The 22897-nt window shown below is 45.7% G+C and overlaps 1 protein-coding gene across 5 annotated transcripts in view; it reads left to right on the top strand.

The window, feature by feature from the left end:
* Window positions 1–746: 746 nt before the first annotated feature.
* Window positions 747–22897, top strand: part of LOC109878255 (myelin transcription factor 1) — a 36973-nt gene continuing 14822 nt past the window's right edge. The window contains exons 1-4 of one of the 5 annotated variants that reach the window (XM_031818421.1): window positions 747–871; window positions 16871–17121; window positions 17381–17497; window positions 17920–18745. In XM_031818421.1, the coding sequence (XP_031674281.1) occupies window positions 17113–17121; window positions 17381–17497; window positions 17920–18745 (952 nt within the window). In that variant the 5' untranslated portion in view covers window positions 747–871; window positions 16871–17112. Of the gene's footprint in view, window positions 872–1054; window positions 1247–1316; window positions 1603–1873; window positions 2263–2303; window positions 2622–16870; window positions 17122–17380; window positions 17498–17919; window positions 18746–22897 lie in introns of those variants that run through there. The other 4 variants (XM_031818420.1, XM_031818424.1, XM_031818422.1 and 1 more) reach the window with 4 other exon arrangements.

The following is a 22897-nucleotide window of genomic DNA, read 5'->3' as shown; positions in this document are numbered from 1 at the left end:
GACATTCAGATTTAAATAGAAAAGGAACATATGATTACTGTCTGTAGGCCTGGGCTGCTTATCATTGTGATACTGGTCTGCATGTAGCAGAGTAGGCTAGCTAGGCTAGACACTTTTTACATTACATTTTAATAGGAATCTGACCTATATTCTCGGATTTAATGTAATTATCTGCCTATAGAGCGGCGCAGCAGGAAGCAGGCTAGAGCCCTCGGTACAGTAAGTAGTCGTGCGGTTCACCGGGTTCAGGCCCTCATTCTTCACCGTGTCCTAAAGATGGTTCACATGAACCCGCCCCAGCTCTGACGTTACGCCAGCCATATCCGTTTTCACTAGGCGAGTTCGTTTTGCATGGTCCGTAGCCCCGGTTGAATGAAGACGTCACCTAAGGACCAAGAGAGTGGTCTAAAATAAGCAAAATCCTGCAAACCGGGGCACCGGGACTTGCAAAACGAACTCGACCACTAGAATTGAGCGCTGCCATGAACTCGTATGCCCTCGTGCACCGAGAGCCTGTGTTTACCCGTTGACACAGTTTCCATTTTGCATCAGAAGTTTTCCTCCGTTGCTCTGCGAGCCGAGCGCGCGTGTGTTGGTCCTTTCGCTTTTAAGGGGAGGCCGTGTCAAATTTAACCGAGTGCATATTCCATCCTACCATTAACATGTAAGCACAATAACAAAACATATAACATCATCGGAACAATGTTCACGCCTCCCCTCCCCTCCAAAAAGCGGATGAGAAACTGAAGTATTATCATTCCGCCGAAAAATTGAAAGTAGACTAGGCTACCAGTTCGCTCTTTTTTAATTGTGAGTCATACGGGCGACACCATGTGATGCGTAAGGGGGTTAGACCGCTCCGTGGAGATGTGTAAGTTATTTACGAGCTTCTATAAAATAGAATTAGGTTTATCTATGCATTATGGAGGCAATAATTCAAAATGTATTAATTGTGTCTGGTCTCTTTTCGAAATCTGCTCTGTTTTGGATCAGACATTATCCTGTACAGCCTTGATGTCCCCGTTTGATCAACTATGGACTAGCTCGACACCAGCTGTTTAAAACTAACTTCCTTTATGTCAGGATAAATGATGTGTTTTGGGTATTATGACTTTCGCGGTGTTATCACACTTGTATGTGCGTAATAATCTTTGGAGTGGTTAAGGCAGACATTTTACACTGGTGTGGGTTAGTAACCTTGTCTGAAGAGGATTCTTTCAAGGGGACACGGACGAAACCTAATAAGGTATAGCTATGTAGCTAGTCACTTAAGCTTTGTAATTTACTGAAGTTGGTAGTTATCCCCTCTTGGATTTACCTCGTATTTCGGATAAGTATTTGCGCTATTATTTTGTTAAATGATTTTTAGTAGAACCGATACAAAGTATATTTAGGGAGGAGGGTTCAACTGCATATTGAGAGCGGTGCATGCTTTTCGATCTCCTGAAAACCCTTTCAACTTTGGCCGTAGGCTATTGTCACAGGCTGTTACTGTACACATTCGAGTCGGTTAGGCTACTGTCACTGTCGGTCATATTCGCGTCGGTTAGGCAACTGTAGCCTACACAGTCAGGTGTAAGAAATGACAAAAGGGGAAACGAGGTAACTTCTTTTATATCGAAATATTTTACTCGCAACCTATTCGTTTTTTTTTAGGTCATGACTGTAAAGAATGTAGACTGTAATGTAAGCTCCATTGTGGCGTGCGAAGCCACTCCACACGCTTTCTAAATCTGGCGTTTCGTACGGTATTAAAAATTAATAATGGACATCCGGCGTTGCATGGTGCCAGCTGCGCCCCAAATTTATTTTTGGGGGGTGGTGTGCGGTGCGCGAGAATTTTGGGATTATCATTGTCTGTCAAATCGAGTTTTATCATATTGGCCCGGTATTTTAGAGATGTTATTACAATTTTAAACAAATTAAAACATTGTTGGCGATGTGAGATGCCTTGCTTGAGCGCAGCCATCGGGTTTTGAGGGTCGTGTGTTCTCCCTCGCTCGGTCTCATGCCATGCGGGACCCTGCTGTCTGCCATAGCACCCTCCTCTCTCTCTAGACGGTTCTTTATCTTTGTTGTTGTGCAGTGATCATCCAGTGGTGCAGTCAGACCAGACCACTGTGAGACCAAGACGCTGCCCCAAGTTCACATGTTGTGGGTTATTATGATGGGGTTTATCGTTAGGGTGAGGTGATGAGGAAACAGCTTAATTAAGGGATCATCGGATGGGTACGCAAACAAGCGCGGATGAGAACGAAATAGGTTAGTTTGTTTATCTTTCATTCAGGAGTAAATAAACAAGGGAAGAGAAAGAGAGGGGACGAAAGCTGGGCACCAGTTAGTCCTGAAATAAACCACCGTTTCATCAAAAGTCTTCCAGTAATATTCGTTAAGATGGGAAAAGAACATTATAAATTAAAGTATTTCCCCAGACGAATAGACAGTGCGTGCGTCGGACCCAATTTGGCAAATTGGCTTCCCAGACAGTCTCACTGATCGGGCTGGCCTCCGGTCTTCTCTCGTGGCTGTGTAGGCTACTCGGTGCACGCGAGTCGATCGGTTCCACGCTGACATCACGAGCTGTCTGGACTGCTCGTCTCTCTCTCTGTCCCGACTAGCAGGTGCACTTTTTTGACACTTTTATTAAATATGTAAATGTCTAACCTACTTATTATTCACACTTTTTGTTTAGTCTATATAACGTGTTATGCAACCTAAGAGTGGCATGTAAACAGTATTGCGTTATTAGTAGGACTACTAATGGTAGGCTTTATAGAGCTTTTGTCTGAAGTGCATAGGCTATGTGTATGGTCAAATGATTGTAGCCTATACGCTATAGGCCTATGTGGCTTGTTCCAATACGTCACACTGCCTTTTGACCTATATTATTCTCCAGGCCTCCGAGACATTAAATATGTGTAAAATCACACCAAGGTCGTATATGTTGTTGCTCTAGTGATATGGTGTAGCCTATACTCTGTTCAGGGTCGGCCAAGGTCGGGTGTAGACTAGTCCACCATTCACCAACCACACAGATTGGGTATTTCCTGAACGGAGACCGGAATCCGGTCTGGAGCCACCCACACAATATGATATGTTGTTTACGTTGGATAATTGTCTCATATACAGGTATATAGAGTATATATTAGGCCTAATACATAACCTATTGATAACTTCAAGGGGATGTCTGGGAACCTTGATAATAACTTATCAACTAATAATCAAGTCCTTAATTAGGGGAATTATGTAAGCTAGTTCAGGGCTACAACAACATTGTGAAACGTCTGGGGTTCCAAAAGATTGGTTTGAAAACCACTGCCCTAAGCTGTGGTGTTATTTTGTAGCATATAGCCTACTGGTCTTGTCCTATTGGATTTGCGTCCCACATGGAATCCTATTCCCTATGTAGTGCACATCTTTTGACTAGGGCCAATAGGGCCCATGACCTTCTAATAGCTTCAAGGAGATGGGAACCTTGATAATAACCTTTCCTGATCTCTATACAGTGTGATTTATTTGTAGTAGCCTACTCTATCTTACTCAATATGGTCTCAAAGCCTAAACTGATCCTAAATCAGCACTCCAACTCTGAGATGCTTTATGAATACAGGCCCTGGTTTTGTCCTCATTTGTGACCTACTACCTGTATTCGGTCTTATGTAGCAAAATTTGAAATGTGTTTTTAAATGATTATTTTTTACATTGGATACAAGTAGAATCTCAGAGTTAGAAAATGGTGTATCATACACTGCAGTTGAGGAACAATGGAAGTTGATAAACCTTCTAGACCCATTTTTGAGAAAATGGCTCTTGAATGTTTTGGTACACCTACTGGACAGGTTTTCTTTGTCTACACCCATTCAGCATTGTTCAAATCCTCTTAAAACGTATTTTGGCTGAAATCCCGATCATGGGATCGATTTGACAACAACCAGTGACAGTTCAGGGTCGCCAAATTCAAACAACAGAAATCTCATAATTAAAATTCCTCAAACATACAAGTATTATAACACCATTTTAAAGATAAACTTGTTGTTAATCCCACCACAGTGTCCGATTTCAAAAAGGCTTTACGACGAAAGCATACCATGCGATTATTTTAGGTCAGCACCTAGTCACAGAAAAACACAGCCATTTTTCCAGCCAAAGAGAGGAGTCACAAAAAGCAGAAATAGAGATCAAATTAATCACTAACCTTTGATCTTCATCAGATGACACTCATAGGACTTCATGTTACACAATACATGTATGTTTTGTTCTCTAAAGTTCATATTTATATCCAGAAATCTCTGTTTACATTGGCACGTTATGTTCAGTAATGTTTTGCTTCCAAAACATCCGGTGATTTTGCAGACAGCCACATCAATTTACAGAAATACTCATCATAAATTTGATGAAAATACAAGTGTTATACATGGAATTAAAGATATACTTCTCCTTAATGCAACTGCTGTGTCAGATTTTAAAAATATATATATATTTACGGTAAAAGCACACCATGCGCTCCGGCACCAAAACAAGCCATACAGATATCCTCCATGTTGTGGAGTCAACAGAAGTCAGAAATAGCATTATAAATATTCACTTACCTTTGATCTTCATTGGAATGCACTCCCAGGAATTCCAGTTCCACAATAAATGTTTGTTTTGTTCGATGAAGTCCATCATTTATGTCCAAATACCTCATTTTTGTTCACGCATTTAGTTCACAAATCCAAATTCACGAGGCGCAGGCACTTAGTCCAGACAAAAAGTCAAAACAGTTATATTACAGTTTGTAGAAACATGTCAAACAATGTATAGAATCAATCTTTAGGATGTTTTTAACATAAATCTTCAATAATGTTTCAACCGGACAATTCCTTTGTCTTTAGAAATGAAAAGGAACGCAGCTCGCTCTCACGGCTGCGCGCATGATTTAGCTCATGGCATTCTGCCAGACCTCTTAGTCAAACAGCTCTTATTCGCTCCCCCTTCACAGTAGAAGCCTGAAACAATGTTCTAAAGACTGTTGACATCCAGTGGAAGCCTTAGGAAGTGCAATCGGACCAAATTTACACTGTATCTTGGATAACCTACAAACCTCAGATTTCCCACTTCATGGTTGGATTTTTTCTCAGGTTTTTGCCTGCCATATAAGTTCTGTTATACTCACAGACATCATTCAAACAGTTTTAGAAACTTCAGAGTGTTTTCTATCCAAATCTACTAATAATATGCATATCTTAGCTTCTGGACCTGAGTAGCAGGCAGTTTCCTCTGGGCACCTTATTCATCCAAGCTACTCAATACTGCCCCCATCCATAATAAGTTAAGACTTAGCCCCACCCATCTCTTTAACTATTCACATGTGAGGCCATGTGCTAAACAGAGTGAGTAGTGTAGTAAACAACCACAGATTTCAAGACTAAAAGTGGTAAAAGTAGTAGCCTACAATAAGGAAAAACTCCAGGTAATAATACACTTTATCTAGTCCTATATCCTAATCAGACTTTAGTGCAGATCATATTGTTCTTTGCATCACCTTCTGGTAAACACACTCTGTATCAAATCAAATCTAAGTTGCACAGGATACAGAAAGTGTAAACGGTACAGTGAAATGGTTACTTGCATAGTAGCAATATCAAAAACAAAAAAAAGATCAAATATATTTTATAATTATTACCCAGACACACTTGTCTAAATTGATGAGTCATGTGAAAGAAATGCAATAACCACCCCCCAGCCACATCTAGCTACGTGGATGAGTCACTATTGTCTAGACATGTACACATGTCCATGAAATACAATAGATAATCACCCCCAAATACACCTGGCTAACTTTTGTTTAGACGTGAAGCTAGCTACCTAAACAATGAACCAGTATAATCCCAACTCATACTACTACCACCAATACAAACTGATTGTCATAGTATGAGTAGTATGAATCTGCATGTAGTTAAAGCTAACCAACTAGGTTCAATGTTAGCTAGCTAGCTAACATTAGGCTATAACTAGCAATGAAAATGGATTTCTGATTCTGGTAATATTACTACACAGATCATACACGTAACATTAGCTAGCGAGCCAGCTAGCTGACGTTTGCTAGGTAGCTAATATTACGCTTTAACTTGCAATGGAAATGACTTTCTGACTAAATTAGAAACGTATAATATCTGAAAATGACGCTAGACTCTTAACCATGTACATGGATGAACGCTTCACGGCAGACTGGAACCTTTTAACACCGGTTTGTTTGTAGCTACATCTGGTTTGGCCAGCATTGTGTCAAGTCACTCGGTTCACACTGACCAAACTGATCTGTCGATACCGCCTGCTAAATTCAGTGCATCAATTTGGTTGAGAAAATTAGCAAAACTTTTGTAGTTCTCGATAGGTAACGTTTTATCTTAGGCTCATCATTTAACAATTTTACTCGTATTTTCCAATGGAATACACGTTTGTTATTAAGGCACATGAAAGTTCAGATGTTCCAGAAGGAATTTCTGCCAAAAAACGCATTTTGGATCAATATGTTTAAAAATAATACTTTTTTAGAAGACCTTCAAATGCCTCTCCTGTGAAATAGTGTCATGTGACATGCGGCTAGCTTTCCTGAAACGGGTCACATTTGACTGGGTCATTAGAGTCCTTCTGGTCCTTTCATGTACTGCTATTGTTTAACAGATATAGGTTTAAGTAGCCTCTCTAGAGACTGATCTATTGTCAGTTATTAGTTCCCTCCTCTTCATGTTGAAGGTTAGGGTCTTGGGGAAGGTAAACTGATCCTATATCTGTCCCTAAGGGGCTATGTCTACCCGGAACGTTGTTTCAGGAATTCGATAAATTGTCCCATTGACACTGATCTAAGGTCAGTTTTAAGTTTCCCCTCTGTCATCGACCCTCGTTAGAGCTCTGGGGTGAAGTTTTCCCCTGGGTATCGATCTAAGATCAGCTAGAGGGGGGTGCAAAACTGACCCAAGATCGGCATTTAGGGGAAATTTAAACTGACCCTAGGTGTGTCCCTGAGGGGAAACGTCTACATGGTTTGGGTATCTAGTTAGATGCTGAACTGATCCTAGAGCTGTCCCTATGGGAGCCTCCAAGTGCATCCCAAATGGCACCCTATTCCCTATGGGCCCTGGTTCGAATGTATAGGTATTAGTCCCAGTGTCCAGGCTGGAATGTCTCAGTAAGGCTGTGCTTATGACCTGGTTGGCTGGCACCAGTGGCCTTTGGACTCGGTCTAAGTTATATCAACACTCAACAAATGATTGATAGATTGTTGTTTTTATATTCAGACTACTATGGTAGGCTGTAGGCAGGTATGCATTGCAGCGTAGGCATTCAATTGGACATTTGAGTAATTTCGTGTGAGCTCATATCCAGAGCAGTTTACATTTCGGATTAGGATTAGTATTAGGCAGGAACCACACTGCACTTTTTATATATATATATATATCTAGGGCAGTGGTTCTCAAACCTCTCCCCGGGGAACCTCAGACGTTTCACTCTTCTGTTGTAGCCTTGAACTAGCTCACCTGATTCACCTAGTCGAGGGTATGATAATTAGTTGATCAGTTGAATCAGGTATGCTAGCTCTGAAATAGATGAAATACTTGGAAGGTGCTTGGGGGTCCCTGAGGAGATCTTTTGAGATCCACTATTCTATGGTACTGTATAACATTAGTAGGCTACAGTACAGGCAGGTAGTTACCCCATGAAGCCTAGTAGGCAGCTAGACAAAATACATGCATTGTTTTAATATCCAGGCTACTATAGCAACGGCACCCTATTCCCTATATAGTGCATTACTTTTGACCAGGGTCCATATATGGAGAGATTTCAGTGCCAACAGAAGTTTCATTTGAATTCCATCATTTAGAATTTCTATCAGTTAATTGCATTTGAATAGAATATTTTTGAATTCACGAATTGAACACATCCCTATGGGCTTTAGCTAAGTGGGATAACACAGTCTTGTGACATGCAGTAGATCCGGTTCGCGCCCAGTCAGTCACAAGAATAGGAAGTGGAAAAGCTATCCTTAGAAGAACCATGACAAGGCTATTCAATTATATTTTTATGGGGCCCACACGCCCTGCTAACGTATCCTGCGCGGCCTGTGATCACCACAGAAGGGAACAGAAGACGCGTCCATGTTCCAGGGAGTCTTAGCTTTCGGGAATGGGGTCATAATAGATTATAGCCCAAACCATTCAAACTCTAGAGTGAAATTCATAAGAAGAACATGTGTTCAACATGCCACATTGGCTTCAGAAAACAGCCAGAAACCCCTCTGTCCGTACCGCTACCTTCTGTTTACCACAGAGAGCGTTTGATTCTATCTGTTCTCCTCTACCTTTCCTGGCTGGCAAAGTATCCGGATGTTGTCTCTGAACTGAATTTGAAAACGGAATCTGAATGTGTCTAAGTTGAATGGGTAACACTGAATTTATAGTTCGTAGACTTGATACACAGACAACCAATGCAATATCTACCATATTGAAACTGAATATATATATATATATTTCAATATTTCAATATATATATTGAATATTCAAATGCATAGAAATATAATTTTTAATTGAATGCAATATTCATTAATTCCAGTTTCAAATCATTAAATACGAGTTAAATGTATTAATTCAAGGATTCAATTTGAGCAAATGAAATAATATTGAATTCAACTACAATATCTAAATGCAAATTCAGATGTGTTGAATTCAAATACAGTTTCTTTTGGCACTGAAATCGCTCCATAGCAATAGGGCACTAAATAGGGAATAGGGTGTATTTGGGATGCTAAATGGAGACACCACATGAAACACAGCAGCATAGGTAGAGTGACACATCGTGTCAATAGTACAGGGGTCACGGGGAGGTGAAACGAGTTTGGTGACTCTGGATTGGCTAATGGCTACATAACGTATATGATGTCAACACATCAGAATCTTCCACAGCTATAGCATGTCTTAGTTTCTACACACACACACACGCAGACACACTTTGTTTCCTCATTCCTATGTGCCTTAGGTCAGCTCAGAAGCGTAGCATGATGTTGTTGTTCCTTAAGAACAGTTCTAAGGTCAGTGGTGACCTGTGTTGAGGTCAGGGTGGACTGATCCTTGATCTGTTCTTACCGCTGCTATTTCTCTTAACACCTCGGATTATCGTGTGTGTGTGTGTGTGTGTGTTTCCATTAGTAAAATGTGATGCCGGGCTTACGACCGGCAGCATTTTTAATTGACCGGACATTTGAGAAATGCACCGGGCCCATCTGCATTGTAACCTGATCCGGGTGTCTACCCACGGTGCAACAAGCTGTTTGAGGAGCAGCAGCAACAACCAGCTGTTTGAGGAGCAGCAGCAACAACAAGCTGTTTGAGCAGCAGCAGCAGCAACAAGCTGTTTGAGGAGCAGCAGCAACAACCAGCTGTTTGAGGAGCAGCAGCAACAACCAGCTGTTTGAGGAGCAGCAGCAACAACCAGCTGTTTGAGGAGCAGCAGCAACAACCAGCTGTTTGAGGAGCAGCAGCAACAACAAGCTGTTTGAGCAGCAGCAGCAACCAGCTGTTTGAGGAGCAGCAGCAACAACAAGCTGTTTGAGGAGCAGCAGCAGCAACAAGCTGTTTGAGGAGCAGCAGCAACAAGCTGTTTGAGCAGCAGCAGCAACAACCAGCTGTTTGAGGAGCAGCAGCAACAACCAGCTGTTTGAGGAGCAGCAGCAGCAACAAGCTGTTTGAGGAGCAGCAGCAACAACCAGCTGTTTGAGGAGCAGCAGCAACAACCAGCTGTTTGAGGAGCAGCAGCAACAACCAGCTGTTTGAGGAGCAGCAGCAACAACCAGCTGTTTGAGGAGCAGCAGCAGCAACAAGCTGTTTGAGGAGCAGCAGCAACAACCAGCTGTTTGAGGAGCAGCAGCAGCAACAAGCTGTTTGAGCAGCAGCAGCAGCAGCAACAACACGCTGTTTGAGGAGCAGCAGCAGCAACACGCTGTTTGAGGAGCAGCAGCAACAACAAGCTGTTTGAGGAGCAGCAGCAGCAGCAGCAACAACACGCTGTTTGAGGAGCAGCAGCAGCAACACGCTGTTTGAGGAGCAGCAGCAACAACAAGCTGTTTGAGGAGCAGCAGCAGCAACACGCTGTTTGAGGAGCAGCAGCAGCAACACGCTGTTTGAGGAGCAGCAGCAACAACAAGCTGTTTGAGGAGCAGCAGCAGCAAGCTGTTTGAGGAGCAGCAGCAGCAACCAGCTGTTTGAGGAGCAGCAGCAACAACCAGCTGTTTGAGGAGCAGCAGCAACAACCAGCTGTTTGAGGAGCAGCAGCAGCAAGCTGTTTGAGGAGCAGCAGCAACAACCAGCTGTTTGAGGAGCAGCAGCAACAACCAGCTGTTTGAGGAGCAGCAGCAACAACCAGCTGTTTGAGGAGCAGCAGCAACAACCAGCTGTTTGAGGAGCAGCAGCAACAACCAGCTGTTTGAGGAGCAGCAGCAACAACCAGCTGTTTGAGGAGCAGCAGCAGCAAGCTGTTTGAGGAGCAGCAGCAACAACCAGCTGTTTGAGGAGCAGCAGCAACAACCAGCTGTTTGAGGAGCAGCAGCAGCAACAAGCTGTTTGAGGAGCAGCAGCAACAACCAGCTGTTTGAGGAGCAGCAGCAGCAACAAGCTGTTTGAGCAGCAGCAGCAGCAGCAACAACACGCTGTTTGAGGAGCAGCAGCAGCAACACGCTGTTTGAGGAGCAGCAGCAACAACAAGCTGTTTGAGGAGCAGCAGCAGCAGCAACAACACGCTGTTTGAGGAGCAGCAGCAGCAACACGCTGTTTGAGGAGCAGCAGCAACAACAAGCTGTTTGAGGAGCAGCAGCAGCAACACGCTGTTTGAGGAGCAGCAGCAGCAACACGCTGTTTGAGGAGCAGCAGCAGCAACAAGCTGTTTGAGGAGCAGCAGCAGCAAGCTGTTTGAGGAGCAGCAGCAGCAACCAGCTGTTTGAGGAGCAGCAGCAACAACCAGCTGTTTGAGGAGCAGCAGCAACAACCAGCTGTTTGAGGAGCAGCAGCAGCAAGCTGTTTGAGGAGCAGCAGCAACAACCAGCTGTTTGAGGAGCAGCAGCAACAACCAGCTGTTTGAGGAGCAGCAGCAACAACCAGCTGTTTGAGGAGCAGCAGCAACAACCAGCTGTTTGAGGAGCAGCAGCAACAACCAGCTGTTTGAGGAGCAGCAGCAACAACCAGCTGTTTGAGGAGCAGCAGCAACAACCAGCTGTTTGAGGAGCAGCAGCAGCAACCAGCTGTTTGAGGAGCAGCAGCAACAACCAGCTGTTTGAGGAGCAGCAGCAACAACCAGCTGTTTGAGGAGCAGCAGCAACAACCAGCTGTTTGAGGAGCAGCAGCAACAACCAGCTGTTTGAGGAGCAGCAGCAGCAACCAGCTGTTGGAGGACCAGCAGCTCTCCTGCTGTCGGACAGATTTTCTGCTCCAACTAGGTTCTGTACCTGTTTGCTGTTTCGTGTAATAAAAAGCGGCAATTTAATTCCACTAAATTATGCAAATGAACCTATAGACCGATAAGTATGACCTGTCAAATGTACTTCCATCAACTGGTATTTCCATTAATGAATTGGCAAAAAAAACTTTATTTTGCAATAGGATTTATTTTTCCTCCCCAAAAATTGGTCGGTGGCAATTTTACATTTATCGGGTTTTCAGTTTTATATTGTCCAAAGCCAGCTATTATGGGCTAACGGAAACCCTGGTGTGTATGTTCATACATTCCATTCTATACATTCCATTCTATACATTCCATTATTTTGTTTTATACATTCCATGTTGTCTGTTCTTAGTGGAGCACTGTGGGACAGCCTTATGGGTGGATCCCTACGAATCTTATCTACAGCAATCTACTGCAAAGATAGCCTGCAGAGTTCTGTCCTACTATCCAGGTCTGTACCCAAACAATTTGAACTTCTACTTTTAAAAAACAAGTCTCTCACCGTTGCCGCCTGCTATAGACCACCCTCTGCCCCCAGCTGTGCTCTGGACACCATATGTGAACTGATTGCCCCCCATCTATCTTCAGAGTTCGTGCTGCTAGGCGACCTAAACTGGAACATGCTTAACACCCCAGCCATCCTACAATCTAAACTTGATGCCCTCAATCTCACACAAATTATCAATGAACCTACCAGGTACCTCCCCAAAGCCTTAAACACGGGCACCCTCATAGATATCATCCTAACCAACTTCCCCTCTAAATACACCTCTGCTGTCTTCAACCAAGATCTCAGCGATCACTGCCTCATTGCCTGCATCCGTAATGGGTCAGCGGTCAAACGACCTCCACTCGTCACTGTAAAACGCACCCTGAAACACTTCTGCGAGCAGGCCTTTCTAATCGACCTGGCCGGGGTATCCTGGAAGGATATTGATCTCATCCCGTCAGTAGAGGATGCCTGGATATTTTTTTTAAATGCCTTCCTAACCATCTTAAATAAACATGCCCCATTCAAGAAATTTAGAACCAGGAACAGATATAGCCCTTGGTTCTCCCCAGACCTGACTGCCCTTAACCAACACAAAAACATCCTATGGCGTTCTGCATTAGCATCGAACAGCCCCCGTGATATGCAGCTGTTCAGGGAAGCTAGAAACCATTATACACAGGCAGTTAGAAAAGCCAAGGCTAGCTTTTTCAAGCAGAAATTTGCTTCCTGCAACACTAACTCAAAAAAGTTCTGGGACACTGTAAAGTCCATGGAGAATAAGAACACCTCCTCCCAGCTGCCCACTGCACTGAAGATAGGAAACACTGTCACCACTGATAAATCCACCATAATTGAGAATTTCAATAAGCATTTTTCTACGGCTGGCCATATCCTCATCGGCAGACTCGACAGCCTTGGTTTCTCAAATGATTGCCTCGCCTGGTTCACCAACTACTTCTCTGATAGAGTTCAGTGTGTCAAATCGGAGGGTCTGCTGTCCGGACCTCTGGCAGTCTCTATGGGGGTGCCACAGGGTTCAATTCTTGGACCGACTCTCTTCTCTGTATACATCAATGAGGTCGCTCTTGCTGCTGGTGAGTCCCTGATCCACCTCTACGCAGACGACACCATTCTGTATACTTCCGGCCCTTCTTTGGACACTGTGTTAACAACCCTCCAGGCAAGCTTCAATGCCATACAACTCTCCTTCCGTGGCCTCCAATTGCTCTTAAATACAAGTAAAACTAAATGCATGCTCTTCAACCGATCGCTACCTGCACCTACCCGCCTGTCCAACATCACTACTCTGGACGGCTCTGACTTAGAATACGTGGACAACTACAAATACTTAGGTGTCTGGTTAGACCGTAAACTCTCCTTCCAGACCCATATCAAACATCTCCAATCCAAAGTTAAATCTAGAATTGGCTTCCTATTTCGCAACAAAGCATCCTTCACTCATGCTGCCAAACATACCCTTGTAAAACTGACCATCCTACCAATCCTCGACTTTGGCGATGTCATTTACAAAATAGCCTACAATACCCTACTCAACAAATTGGATGCAGTCTATCACAGTGCAATCCGTTTTATCACCAAAGCCCCATATACTACCCACCATTGTGACCTGTACGCTCTCGTTGGCTGGCCCTCGCTTCATACTCGTCGCCAAACCCACTGGCTCCATGTCATCTACAAGACCCTGCTAGGTAAAGTCCCCCCTTATCTCAGCACGCTGGTCACCATAGCATCTCCCACCTGTAGCACACGCTCCAGCAGGTATATCTCTCTAGTCACCCCCAAAACCAATTATTTCTTTGGCCGCCTCTCCTTCCAGTTCTCTGCTGCCAATGACTGGAACGAACTACAAAAATCTCTGAAACTGGAAACACTTATCTCCCTCACTAGCTTTAAGCACCAACTGTCAGAGCAGCTCACAGATTACTGCACCTGTACATAGCCCACCTATAATTTAGCCCAAACAACTACCTCTTTCCCAACTGTATTTAATTTTTATTTATTTATTTATTTTGCTCCTTTGCACCCCATTATTTTTATTTCTACTTTGCACACTCTTCCATTGCAAAACTACCATTCCAGTATTTTACTTGCTATATTGTATTTACTTTGCCATCATGGCCTTTTTGCCTTTACCTCCCTTCTCACCTCATTTGCTCACATTGTATATAGACTTGTTTATACTGCATTATTGACTGTATGTTTGTTTTTACTCCATGTGTAACTCTGTCGTTTTATCTGTCGAACTGCTTTGCTTTATCTTGGCCAGGTCGCAATTGTAAATGAGAACTTGTTCTCAACTTGCCTACCTGGTTAAATAAAGGTAAAATAAATAAATAAATAAACATCAGGAATGCTGTATAAAACTTTATGGGTCACCTATAATCACATAGCCACACTCTAGGGGCGGATCTCAATAGTCATAAAATATCTCAAATGCCTCCCTCTCCTCTATACCAGGGCCATATATTAACATGTTAACCAGTCAGAAGTTTGGACACACCTACTCATTCTAGGGTTTTTCTTAATTTTTTTACAATTTTCTACATTGTAGAATAATAGTGACAATATCAAAACTATGAAATAACACACATGGGATCATGTAGTAACCAAAAAAGTGTTTAACAAATCAAAATATGTTATATTTGAGATTCTTCAAGTAGCCACCCTTTGCTTTGATGACAGCTTTGCACACTCTTTGCATTCTCTCAACCAGCTTCATGAGGTAGTTACCTGGAATGCATTTCAATTAACAGGTGTGCCTTGTTAATTTGTAAAAATGTATTTTCTTCTTAATGCGTTTGAGCCAGTCAGTTGTTATGACAAGGTAGGGGGGTATACAGAAGATGGCCCTATTTGGTAAAGTCCATAAGCAAAGAGAAATGATTGATTGACCTTCGTGTCTTGAAGTAATGATGGACTGTAGTTTCTCTTTGCTTATTTGACCTGTTCTTGCCATGATATGGGCTTGGTATTTTACTAAATAGTGCTATCTTCTGTATATATAGTGTTGACGTATTCACTATTATTCTACAATGTGGAAAAAAAAAAAAAATTTAAAGAAAGAAAAAAAATAAAGAACCTATAAATGAGTAGGTGTGTCCCAACTTTTGACTGGTAGTGTATATATGGCTGTGCTCTTTTCTTTGCATCGTATCTATTTATATGTGGAGTGCTGTGTGAGCGTTGAAAGGAGTCACGGACATAAGCTCTATGGGTGGGTCACAATAGTCTTCACCCTGTCTCCGCTCCTTCTTCTGATCTGAAAACACAATTTGTCAAAGTGAAGTAAATCAATGTAATATGTGTCAAATCCAATCTGGTGTCTGCAAGATTCTAAAATGGATTAAATATAACAAATTCCTCTTCAATCTACACACAATACCCCATAATGACAAAGCGAAAAACAGGTTTTTATAATTTTTCACAAATGTATAAAAAAAACAAAAAAACAGAAACCTTATTTAAATAAGTATTCAGACCCTTTGCTATCATACTTGAAATTGAGCTCAGCTGCATCCTGTTTCCATTTATCATAATTGAGATGTTTCTACAACTTGATTGGAGTCCACCTGTGGTAAATTCAATTGCTTGGACATGATTTGTAAAGGCACACACCTGTCTATATAAGGTCCCATAGTTGACAGTGCATGTCAGAGGAAAAACCAAGCCATGAGGTCGAAGGAATTGTCCATAGAGCTCAGAGACAAGAATGTGTCTAGGAGCAGATCTGGGGAAGGGTACCAAAGCATTTCTGCAGCATTGAAGGTCCCCAAGTACACAGTGGCCTCCATTATTCTTAAATGGAAGAAGTTTGGAACCACCAAGACTCCTCCTAGAGCTGGTCGCCCGGCCAAACTGAGCAACCGGGGGAGAAGGGCCTTGGTCAGGGAGGTGACCAAGAACCCGATGGTCACTCTGACAGAGTTCCTCTGTGGAGATGCAAGAACCTTCCAGAAGGTCAACCATCAATCAGGCCTTTATGGTAGAGTGGCCAGACAGAAGCCACTCCTCAATAAAAGCAACATGACAGCCTGCTTGGAGTTTGCCAAAAGGCACCTGAAGGACTCAGACCATGAGAAACAAGATTCTCTGGTCTGATTAATCTAAGATTGAACTCTTTGGCCTGAATGCCAAGTATCACGTCTGAAGGAAACCCGGCACCATCCCTACGCTGAAGCATGGTGGTGGCAATATCATGCTGTGGGGATGTTTTTCAGCGACCGGGACTGGGAGACATGTCAGGATTGAGGGAAAGATGAACGGAGCACAGTACAGAGAGATTCTTGATGAAAACCTGCTCCGGAGAACCCAGGACCTCAGACTGGGGCAAAGGTTCACCTTCCAACAAGACAACGAACCTAAGCACACAGCCAAGACTACTCCGGAGTGTCCTTGAAGGGCCCAGCCGGAGCAAGGACTTGAACCCGATCTAACATCTCTGGAGAGACCTGAAAATAGCTGTGCAGCAATGCTCCTCTTCTAACCTGACAGAGCTAGAGAGGATCTGCAGAGAAGAATGGGAGAAACTCCCCAAATACAGTTGTGCCAAGCTTGTAGTGTCATACCCAAGAAGACTCAAGGCTGTAATCGCTGCCAAAGGTGCAAAATGTGCAACATTTTCTAAAAACCTATTTTGCTTTGTCGTTATGGGGTATTGTGTGTAGATTGAAGAGAGAACAAAACTATTTAATCAATTTTAGAATTAGGCTATAACGTAACAAAATGTGGAAAAAGTCAAGGGGTCTGAATACTTTCCAAATGCACTGTATATCTGGGAAACTGGCCCCAAGAGCATTGCTTATGTCCTTAGATGACTTCTCTCACATATCTTGTTTAGACTATTGACCCCATGATGCCTTTCTCTCCCTGTCTCCTCTCCCCCTTTAGCGGTCCCAACAGTAAGCAGCGAGCACCGCGTCATGTGATGTGAAGTGTGTCTGTCGACCCTAAAGCCTTGACCTCTCACCCCTGACCCCGTGAGGTCACAGATGGTCCATATCTGGCCCGACCCAGGAGACTTCCTCCTCCATCCTGATCCTCAACGTCAGTCAGTGAGCAGTGTGTTGTGTTCCTGCTGAACGCTCCAACGGCATCCTGACCACCTCCTAACACCACCCACCACCTTGGGCATGCCTCAGGTACACCACTGATCTCTGTACATTCTGTGTCGTACTAAGAGTCGTTTTATAGCTGTTTTATTTGAGTGAAGGTGATGACATTTCTTTCCAACTTGAATATTGATATTAATTGACTGTCCGGTAATAATTCATGTACAACAGAGATTGTGATTCTGATTACAGACAATATATTTAGACGGACGTTCTATTCTGTTTGTAATGATGCTCGTGAAAATGGTAGCTCAGCAGAGTAATGTGTGTCTGTGTGTGTGTCCTATAGCCGGGCATGAATGGGATGGAGCCTGCGTTTGGCGAGGCGTATGGGAGCCGTGGCTGTCTCCTCAGCCCCTACCCCCTGGCTGTCTCCCCTCTAGGGGGCAGGACCGAATATGACCAGGTAACTAAATCACTAACTGCTTGTAATTGCTTCTAAGGTCCAGGTGTCTGACACATGAACATGTGTTTATAATGTGTCAGTCTTGTCCTTGTATTCTGCTCTACTACCACACTGCCTGGACTGCATGTTATTACACTGTCTATTACACTGACAGAACATAGTAATAACAGTGTTAACAGACATACCTGTTGTTTATTATGGTGACGTCACCACAGAGTTGTAATGAACAAGACTCTATTTCTGTAACATAGATCAATGTAAAGTAACGACACATTCTAGCCATGTCAACAATGAACAATGCTCTTCTCCCTCCCTCCCTCCCTCCCTCCCTCCCTCCCTCCCTCCCTCCCTCCCTCCCTCCCTCCCTCCCTCCCTCCCTCCCTCCCTCCCTCCCTCCCTCTCTCCTTACCTCCTTACCTCAGAGCGTGCTCCTGATGCTGGGCTCTCCAGCGACGCCGCGGAAACGACCCTTCGAGTTGCTAAGCGACCTGGTGGACGACGGGGGCTTCGGCGAGGAGCTGCACGTGGAGCGTTGGGACGTGTCGGCGCTGGATGACATCACGCGCTACACCAAGCTGGGCCTCGGGGGGGAGCTGGCGAGCACCGAGGACGCCGTGCTGATGGGCCGTTGGAGCGGGACCCGGGAGGAAGAGGAGGAGGAGAGGAGGAAGAGGAAGGCACAGGCCATAGCTCAGCAACAGACATCACATGTAACCACGATGATGGTAACGCATCTCCACGGAAACGGCATCACAATGACCCCCGACCCCTGTCTAGGCCACGCCCAGAGAGGCAGGGTGGTCAGAGAGCAGGTGGGACTTGATGTTACCATGGCGATGGAAAGGGTGACAGAAAAAGGAGGACAGGATGGGGGGATGAGGGTTCCTACGGTGGAGGTGTACCAGGTGGCAGAGGAGGAGGAGGTTGCCGCAGCTGTGTTGGCAGCGGCGGAAGTCGTTGCCGCGGTGACTGAGACGTCTGGGATTCTTACGGGGGGTTCAGTGTTGGAACACAACTACTCTCTGACCCAGGGGGGGGATAGAACCTCGCCCTCCAGCCCCAGCTCTGAGACAGAGACAGAAGAGGAGGTAGAGGGGCAGGAGGAGGGAGAGAGGGAGGAGGAGAGGGAAGACCAAGAAGAGGTATTGTTGGAGCAGGAGGAAGAGGAGGAGGAGGAAGGGGAGGACGGAGCAGGGGATGAGACTGCGGTGGAAGCAGAACTGTCGAGCTCGTCAGAAACAGAATTTGGTGAGTTCTGGATTATGGAGTTCTGGATTATGGAGTTCTGGAGTTTTTGATGTCATCTGGAATGTCTCAGAGCTTTGATATGACCTATTAGGTCATAGCTATGTCACTTTTTCTACTCTATTTTCTTCTGCGTATCTTCTGTCATTCCTGCAAATTTGAAATGTTTTGTTTGAGCCAATCTCAGCCATTTGATATCAGACAAGACAGTAACTGAATTGTGTTCATGAAACATCACTCTGCCTTGTTTTGGTGGCTACTCCTATTGTTTTGTGTGTGTGTGTTTTGTCTGGCGGTGTGTGTGTGTGTGTGTGTCTGGCGGGGTGTGTGTGTTTGTTTGTCTGGCGGAGTGTGTGTGTGTGTGTGTGTGTGTGTGTCTGGCGGAGTGTGTGTGTGTCTGGCGGAGTGTGTGTGTGTTTGTTTGTCTGGCGGAGTGTGTGTGTGTGTGTGTGTGTGTTTGTTTGTCTGGCGGAGTGTGTGTGTTTGTTTGTCTGGCGGAGTGTGTGTGTGTGTGTGTTTGTTTGTCTGGCGGAGTGTGTGTGTGTGTGTGTGTTTGTTTGTCTGGCGGAGTGTGTGTGTGTGTGTTTGTTTGTCTGGCGGAGTGTGTGTGTGTGTGTGTTTGTTTGTCTGGCGGAGTGTGTGTGTGTGTGTGTGTGTGTGTGTGTGTGTCTGGCGGAGTGTGTGTGTGTCTGGCGGAGTGTGTGTTTGTCTGGCGGAGTGTGTGTGTGTGTGTGTGTCTGGCGGAGTGTGTGTGTGTCTGGCGGTGTGTGTGTGTTTGTCTGGCGGTGTGTGTGTGTTTGTCTGGCGGAGTGTGTGTGTGTTTGTCTGGCGGAGTGTGTGTGTGTTTGTCTGGCGGAGTGTGTGTGTGTGTTTGTCTGGCGGAGTGTGTGTGTGTGTTTGTCTGGTGGAGTGTGTGTGTGTGTGTGTGTGTGTGTCTGGCGGAGTGTGTGTGTCTGGCGGAGTGTGTGTGTGTGTGTCTGGCGGAGTGTGTGTGTTTGTCTGGCGGAGTGTGTGTGTTTGTCTGGCGGTGTGTGTGTGTGTTTGTCTGGCGGTGTGTGTGTGTGTTTGTCTGGCGGAGTGTGTGTGTTTGTCTGGCGGAGTGTGTGTGTCTGGCGGAGTGTGTGTGTGTCTGGCGGAGTGTTTGTGTGTGTGTGCCTGTGTGTGTGTCTGGCGGAGGGTGTGTGTGTGTGCCTGTGTGTGTGTCTGGCGGAGTGTGTGTGTGTGTGTGTTTGTCTGGCGGAGTGTGTGTGTGTGTGTGTTTGTCTGGCGGTGTGTGTTTGTCTGGCGGAGTGTGTGTGTGTGTGTGTTTGTCTGGCGGTGTGTGTTTGTCTGGCGGAGTGTGTGTGTTTGTCTGGCGGAGTGTGTGTGTCTGGCGGAGTGTGTGTGTCTGGCGGAGGGTGTGTGTGTGTGCCTGTGTGTGTGTCTGGCGGAGTGTGTGTGTGTGTGTGTGTGTGTGTTTGTCTGGCTGTGTGTGTGTGTGTGTGTGTCTGGCGGAGTGTGTGTGTGTGTCTGGCGGAGTGTGTGTGTGTGTCTGGCGGAGTGTGTGTGTGTGTTTGTCTGGCGGAGTGTGTGTGTGTGTGTGTTTGTTTGTCTGGCGGAGTGTGTTTGTTTGTCTGGCGGAGTGTGTGTGTGTGTTTGTCTGGCGGAGTGTGTGTGTGTGTGTGTTTGTTTGTCTGGCGGAGTGTGTGTGTGTGTTTGTCTGGCGGAGTGTGTGTGTGTGTGTGTTTGTTTGTCTGGCGGAGTGTGTTTGTTTGTCTGGCGGAGTGTGTGTGTGTTTGTTTGTCTGGCGGAGTGTGTGTGTGTGTGTTTGTTTGTCTGGCGGAGTGTGTGTGTGTGTGTGTGTGTGTGTGTTTGTTTGTCTGGCGGAGTGTGTGTGTGTGTGTGTGTTTGTTTGTCTGGCGGAGTGTGTGTGTGTGTGTGTGTTTGTTTGTCTGGCGGAGTGTGTGTGTGTGTGTGTGTTTGTTTGTCTGGCGGAGTGTGTGTGTGTGTGTGTGTTTGTTTGTCTGGCGGAGTGTGTGTGTGTTTGTTTGTCTGGCGGAGTGTGTGTGTGTGTTTGTTTGTCTGGCGGAGTGTGTGTGTGTTTGTTTGTCTGGCGGAGTGTGTGTGTGTTTGTTTGTCTGGCGGAGTGTGTTTGTCTGGTGGAGTGTGTGTGTGTGTGTGTGTGTGTCTGGCGGAGTGTGTGTGTGTGTTTGTCTGGCGGAGTGTGTGTGTGTGTGTGTGTGTGTTTGTCTGGCGGTGTGTGTGTTTGTCTGGCGGAGTGTGTGTGTCTGGCGGAGTGTGTGTGTGTCTGGCGGAGTGTGTGTGTGTGTGTGTGTCTGGCGGAGTGTGTGTGTGTGTGCCTGTGTGTGTGTCTGGCGGAGGGTGTGTGTGTGTCTGGCGGAGTGTGTGTGTGTGTGTGTGTGTGTGTGTGTGTGTTTGTCTGGCGGTGTGTGTGTGTGTGTCTGGCGGAGGGTGTGTGTGTGTCTGGCGGAGTGTGTGTGTGTGTGTGTGTTTGTCTGGCGGAGTGTGTGTGTGTGTGTCTGGCGGAGTGTGTGTGTCTGGCGGAGTGTGTGTGTGTGTGTGTCTGGCGGAGTGTGTTTGTCTGGTGGAGTGTGTGTGTGTGTGTGTCTGGCGGAGTGTGTGTGTGTGTTTGTCTGGCGGAGTGTGTGTGTGTGTGTGTGTGTGTTTGTCTGGCGGAGTGTGTGTGTGTGTGTGTGTGTGTTTGTCTGGCGGTGTGTGTGTTTGTCTGGCGGAGTGTGTGTGTCTGGCGGATTGTGTGTGTGGCGGAGTGTGTGTGTGTGTGCCTGTGTGTGTGTCTGGCGGAGGGTGTGTGTGTGTCTGGCGGAGTGTGTGTGTGTGTGTGTGTGTGTGTGTGTGTGTGTGTGTTTGTCTGGCGGAGTGTGTGTGTCTGGCGGAGTGTGTGTGTGTGTGTGTGTGTGTGTCTGGCGGAGTGTGTGTGTCTGGCGGAGTGTGTGTGTGTCTGGCGGAGTGTGTGTGTGTGTGTGTCTGGCGGAGTGTTTGTGTGTGTGCCTGTGTGTGTGTCTGGCGGAGGGTGTGTGTGTGTGCCTGTGTGTGTGTCTGGCGGAGTGTGTGTGTGTGTGTGTTTGTCTGGCTGTGTGTGTGTGTGTGTGTGTCTGGCGGAGTGTGTGTGTGTGTGTCTGGCGGAGTGTGTGTGTGTGTCTGGCGGAGTGTGTGTGTGTGTTTGTCTGGCGGAGTGTGTGTGTGTGTTTGTCTGGCGGAGTGTGTGTGTTTGTTTGTCTGGCGGAGTGTGTGTGTGTGTGTGTTTGTTTGTCTGGCGGAGTGTGTGTGTGTGTTTGTTTGTCTGGCGGAGTGTGTTTGTTTGTCTGGCGGAGTGTGTTTGTTTGTCTGGCGGAGTGTGTTTGTCTGGCGGAGTGTGTTTGTTTGTCTGGCGGAGTGTGTTTGTTTGTCTGGCGGAGTGTGTGTGTGTTTGTTTGTCTGGCGGAGTGTGTTTGTTTGTCTGGCGGAGTGTGTTTGTTTGTCTGGCGGAGTGTGTTTGTTTGTCTGGCGGAGTGTGTTTGTTTGTCTGGCGGAGTGTGTGTGTGTTTGTTTGTCTGGCGGAGTGTGTGTGTGTTTGTTTGTCTGGCGGAGTGTGTGTGTGTGTTTGTGTGTGTCTGGCGGAGTGTGTTTGTCTGGTGGAGTGTGTGTGTGTGTGTGTGTCTGGCGGAGTGTGTGTGTGTGTTTGTCTGGCGGAGTGTGTGTGTGTGTGTGTGTGTGTGTGTTTGTCTGGCGGTGTGTGTGTGTGTCTGGCGGAGTGTGTGTGTGGCGGAGTGTGTGTGTGTGTGTGTCTGGCGGAGTGTGTGTGTGTGTGTGTGTGTGTGTGTCTGGCGGAGTGTGTGTGTGTGTGTGTCTGGCGGAGTGTGTGTGTGTGTGTGTCTGGCGGAGTGTGTGTGTATATGTGTGTCTGTCTGTGTTACTCCCTTTATAAGTCAAGGTGACTTACACACACACCACTGTTACACCACTAGCTACATAACCAAGCAGTGAAGGCTCTCAGTCTGAGTCAGACAGCCTCCAGTTGAAAGCCAGGGGGTGAAGCCCAGTTTACAGGGAACAGGGACATGAGTGCTGACTGGAGGAATGTTGAGAGCACTGGAGTGGATTATGTATTGGGAAAGAACCTGCTGCCTATGCAGATCTTCTTATTTGTGTGTGTGG

Source organism: Oncorhynchus kisutch, unplaced genomic scaffold, assembly GCF_002021735.2.
Source record: "Oncorhynchus kisutch isolate 150728-3 unplaced genomic scaffold, Okis_V2 scaffold1382, whole genome shotgun sequence".
Classification (NCBI taxonomy): Eukaryota; Metazoa; Chordata; class Actinopteri; order Salmoniformes; family Salmonidae; genus Oncorhynchus; species Oncorhynchus kisutch.
Note: the sequence above shows the minus strand (reverse complement) of the source record. Positions and strands in the feature narration are given on the sequence as shown.